At 46.8% G+C, this 5,473-nt stretch overlaps 1 protein-coding gene across 1 annotated transcript; it reads right to left on the bottom strand.

Moving 5' to 3' along the window:
- Positions 1-1,273: 1,273 nt before the first annotated feature.
- LOC128835778 (olfactory receptor 51A4-like) lies at positions 1,274-2,212 on the bottom strand. Its single transcript, XM_054025455.1, has one exon. It carries the CDS (start codon positions 2,210-2,212, stop codon positions 1,274-1,276), a length of 939 nt encoding a protein of 312 aa, XP_053881430.1.
- Positions 2,213-5,473: the final 3,261 nt, after the last annotated feature.

The raw sequence follows: 5,473 nt of genomic DNA, 5'->3' as shown, positions 1-5,473 counted from the left end.
TGAGAGACTCCGGAACAGCATTTGTCCCGAATTCCCTGTGGTGCCAAACCACACTTGCTCCTGGACAGAGCCCCACTTTTCACTTTTGGGGGGGTGAGAGCTTTAGCCCCCCCCTTGCTATGAGGCCCCACCCTTCTCCTCTTTCCCCCGAGGCCACATACCCTGAACAGGACACGTGGAGGGTCTGGGGTTCCCCAGAGTGGCACTTGCTCCCTGGACTTCTTTTACCAGAGCCTGGCTCTGAAATCCAGCCTGGTCACTGGGTGGAGCTTGGGGGAAGAGAAGGAGCAGGAGGTGGGAGTTCAGGGGGGAAAAGATGGCTAGGGGTGAAGCCATGGAGGGGGCATGGCTACTGCATGTGTCTTGCTTTTTCCTTTTGAGAAGGTGGTCACCCTATACTGAATGGGCTGGACTGGGACAGGAGATTGCCATGACTCTGTTGGGGAGCAGAGGCCCTTTTCCACCCCTTTGAATTGCTGGGGTAGCAGAAACGGAGGGACATATAAGCCTGAGTCTCTTGCCAGGACACCTGAGGGTCAGAGCCTCACTCACACAGCCAGCTCTGCCCTGCTTCCATGTGGAGTGAGCTCATCAGGTGTGCACCAGCGGTGGTGATGAGGAGGGGGTTGCCTGGACGGCTTCTCTTGCAGCTCCTACATTAATGATGTCTCTGACATGACTCATCACAAGCACCTGGCTGAGGGTGTGGGGGGAGGGTAGGTGTCTGTGCCCCTTGAATAGCCCCTGTCCCCAGCTGGCGCAGCCCTCAAGGATCATGCAGCACCCAGGGCGCTCAGGAAGGGCCAGAAATGTGACCACAAAACAGCTCTGCAGCTTTTTTCATGGCCCAAGGATGTTTAACCAGAGACAAGACAGTGACAGGCCAGGTGTAATGGGAAACACCATCCACGTCCTTTCTCTTTATTAAGAGTATTGACAGGAATTCTGAGGTTGGAGCAGCCACCGATATGGCTCTTTATGGGCCAACATCCTACTGGTTCCCTGGCTCTCCATGAACACAGTCACATTGTAAATGCTGCTGCCTGCCTTGGTCTCCTTCCCCCAGTTCACTGCCCTCCCCCAACAGTGGGTGGAGACAACCCCTATACCATTGCTTCAGGCCTTAGACCCCTCCTGAACCTGTCTGGACAGAGTGGAGATCAGTAGCTCATGTCAACACAGATAGAAGGGTCTAGGATGGAATAAGTCGCCGTGTCCTGTGTTTCTTGTTTCCTATGCCACCAGCACTGGGGTCGAGTGATAAACTGACCCTTCACTTCACGAACACCCTGATTATCCTCGAACGAAGGTGTTTGCTTTTCATGCTGTACACGATTGGGTTAATCAGAGGAGGAACCAGCAGATTGACATTGCCCAGGACAATTGGAAGCAAGGGAGAAGAGCCATTCCAGAATCTGTGTATCAAAGTCAAGATGAACTCTGGTATGTAGAAGAGCAGGACGGCGCAGAGGTGGGCGACGCAGGTGTTCAGGGCCCTGAGGAACTCCTTGTGGGATGAGATGCTCAACACAGTTTTGAGGATCATCACATAAGAGAGGAAGATGAGCAGCAAGTCGAACACCAAAATTATGACTGTAATAAACAAGCCATAGATACTGTTGACACTGATATCCGAACAAGCCAACATCATGACCTCCTGGTCCATGCAGTAAGAATGGGAGAGGACATTCGCTTGACAGTATTGGAATCGTTTCAGGAGAAAGGGGAATGGGAGTATTACGGCCACCCCTCTTAGAACACACACCAGTCCCATCTTGGCTATTCTCGGCAGGGTTAAGATTGAGACATATCTCAGCGGATCACGGATTGCGATGAAGCGGTCAAAGGCCATCAACAAGAGTACAGAGGATTCAATGCATTGAAATGACTCGATAAAGAACAACTGGGCAAAACAGGCATCAAAGCTGATCTCCCTAGAGTTAAACAAGAATATGCCCAATATCGTCGGCATGGTGGCTATCAATAATCCAAGGTCTGTGACGCCCAACATGGAAAGGAAAATGTACATGGGCTCATGGAGGCTTGGATCTGTTTTTATAATGAGCAGAATGACTGAATTTCCTAATATTGAAATAACATACATTAAGCACAGGGGGAGAGAGATCCAGAGATTGTGGATGTGTTCTTGCCCAGGTATCCCGGTGAGAAGGAACACTGTGAATTTGAATTTGGTGTCATTGACAGCTGACATTATGTACTGGGCAGATCCAAGGAGTTTTGAACTTTCCTTCCTGAAAGGAAAAAGAACAGGAAACTAGATGATTTTTAATGAGACATCTTTCTGCTCTTAGTACAAGTCTGGAGACTCCCAGGAGCTAAATAAAAAATAAAAAAAACAAAGTCTTGGATTTACACCACTGATAGCAAGATAGGCACTGCCAGACTGAATCAGACCTGCAGTCCATCTGTCACAGTATCCACTGGCCAGTTCCACGTGCTTCAGAGGAAGGAGCCCCGCAATAGGTACCCATGAGATAACCTACTCCCAAAGTTTCCCCCTGACATCCATTAGTTAGAGATATTTTGTCATGTAAATCAAGAAGGCTTAGAGCCATTCGAAGGGTTTTCAAATCAGTCCTTACTAGTGTATTTGGATTTTCTGGTTACCCATATAAACATCCAGTCCCCCTTTGAATCCTGCTAAGCTCTTTGTCCCATTCATATCCTGTGGCTGGGAGTTCCGCAGCCTATTTGAGCACTGTGTGATTTTACAATTGTGACCTTCCCACCGACACCCTTTCTGGACCTCCACTTCTAAGTGTGGCCGATTGTTTCATGACATCTGTACAAACACATGACAAGTGCATGGTGAAAATGGACATGATATTTGTCTGTGCTGCATTGAAGATATTTAGAAATGTATTTCATTGCCTTGTGTGTGTGCGTATATATATATATATATATACACACACACACACGTCTTCCTCGATATAATGCTGTGCTCAGGTGCCAAAAAATCTTACCGTGTTTTAGGTGAAAACGCATTATATTGAACTTGCTTTGATCAACCGGAGTGTGCAGTCCCGGCCCCCCAGAGCGCTGCTTTACCGTGTTATATCCGAATTTGTGTTATAGCGGGTCGCAGTATATCAGGATAGAGATGTAAATTATATAATTATTTTCTCGACTCCTGAGAGTCCAAATGATGCCACTGCCTCTTTGCCGCACATGGGATAAATTCCCAGGGCCACGTTCTGAATTTACTAACTGATTTCAATGGCATCACTCCAGATTTACATATGTAAATTCAATAAGAACCAGGCTCTATTCATTTTCCCAAAACAAATGCTCCCGGTGATACACTCTGACCCCCAAGAATCCCTCCAGGAGACGCTGAAGTGCTTTGCCTGGCCAATGTTCACTGAATCCAGTAAGTTTGATCATCTTACAGGTTTCTCTTCATTCTCACTGGAACTGCTCCTTCTCCCCATGCAAGAGTCTGTAGCTATCTGCAAAGATCCAAGCTGACACAGACAGTTACTTTATCTGGGTGGGCAAGCGATTGGCATCACCTCTTCAGTGTGCAAGTGACTTCAGACATGCTCGTGTAACAGCTAATCGTGAAAATTACATATAACCACTATTACACTCCCCTTTCCTGCATCTCTGCTCTACTCTTTGCTGAAACACAGAGCAGCGGTCTTTTTCTCAGAACTTTTTGGAAACTCTGTCAGAGATATTGCAGAGGTATTGTGTTCATGAACCTGATTAGGAACAGCTTCTTGTCAGTTAACAGGAGAAAATATCATACAACTATTCAAAATCTTTATTGATGATCTGGATGAAGGGATGTATTGCACCCTCAGATGACACTAATCTGTGGGGAGAGGTAGATACACTAGAGGGTAGTGATAGGATCCAGAGTGACCTAGACAAATTAGAGGATTGGGCCAAAAGAAACCTGATGAGGTTCAACAAGGACAAGTCCAGAGTCCTGCACTTAGGACGGAAGAATCCCATTCACTGTTACAGCCTAGGGACCAAATGGCTAGGAAGCAGTTCTGCAGAAAAGGACCTAGGGGTTACAGTGGATGAGAAGCTGGATATGAGTCAATAGTGTGCCCTTGTTGTCAAAAAAGCTAACGGCATTTTGAGCTGTAAAAGTAGGGGCATTGCCAGCAGATCGAGGGACGTGATCATTCCCCTCTATTCAACATTGGTGAGGCCTCATCTGCAATACTGTGTCCAGTTTTGGGCCCCACACTACCAGAAGGATGTGGAAAAATTGGAAAGAGTCCAGCGGAGGGCAACACAAATGATTAGGGGGCTGGAGCACATGAATTTTGAGGAGAGGCTGAGGGAACTGGGATTGTTTAGTCTGCAGAAGAGAAGAATGAGGGGGGGGGGGGATTTGATAGCTGCTTTCAACTACCTGAAAGGGAGTTCCAAAGATGATGGATCTATACTGTTCTCAGGGGTACCTGATGACAGAACAAGGAGTAATGGTCTCAAGTTGCAGTGGGGGAGGTTTAGGTTGGATATTAGGAAAAACGTTTTCACTAGAAGGGTGGTGAAGCACTGGAATGGGTTACCTAGGGAGGAGGTAGAATCTCCTTGCTTAGAGGTTTTTATGGTCAGGCTTGACAAAGTCCTGTCTGGGATGATTTAGTTGCTGTTGGTCCTGCTTGGGAGGGGGGGGGGGTGGCGGGAATTGAACTATAACACCTCCTGAGGTCTCCCAACCCTAATCTTCTATGATTCTATGATTCACTCAACAAGGAGTTCATAGCATAAAACATTTCCAAATATGTGGAGTATTTCTGAAATACTTTCTAAAGCAAAAGCCATTGAGCAGTAAAGTTACAACTGCTCCTTCTGGTAGAGATTCCAACAACTCTGCTGCTGGCTTTCGATATACCTGCATGTCATGAAACTTTGATGTGTAAAATTTGTATTACAATTAAAATTTTTGACATAACATTTACATATCTGTATTTTAGCACACACGTCAACCCATTCTCTCCTCTCTCCGCTTCTTTCAGAGATGATTTCTCAGGTTAGAGTGGGGCTTAAAATGTAGCATCTGTCATCTGGATTTCTTCAGAACCTGAAAAGATCACAGGGTCTCAGACCTCATTCAGTCAGAAAACAAAAGTCTATTAGCTCCTCTGTCCCTGGGTTAGTAGCTGACTGGTTCTCCTCAGGTTCTGTGCTGTCAGTCTGCAGCCTGTATCTGGATTGTCTGAGTTGGCAGCACCAAGGGCCGGGTTCAGTATCTAGGAGTTCCGTTTTAATAACACAACGCAGAACCTGCTCGAGCCCCCACCCAGTGACCTGGCACAATTACATATCACCCCTGGGCGCCTCTATGAGGCAATACTTCCCCTCTCGCAAGCACAGAGTCTGAGTGTAGCAAAATCCTTTTAATAAAGGAGGGAAACAATGCGGCATTATGTTGGGGAAAAACCACAAGCAGGATTCATAACACAAACCATGAGCAAAGACCCACCCC

This window comes from Malaclemys terrapin, chromosome 1 (assembly GCF_027887155.1).
Source record: "Malaclemys terrapin pileata isolate rMalTer1 chromosome 1, rMalTer1.hap1, whole genome shotgun sequence".
Taxonomy (NCBI): Eukaryota; Metazoa; Chordata; order Testudines; family Emydidae; genus Malaclemys; species Malaclemys terrapin.
This window is presented reverse-complemented; position numbering and strand designations above follow the sequence as displayed.

Bases quoted from the DNA above. Each gene is read 5' to 3' on its own strand.
- LOC128835778 (XM_054025455.1), bottom strand. From the start codon at position 2,212: ATGTCAGCTGTCAATGACACCAAATTCAAATTCACAGTGTTCCTTCTC.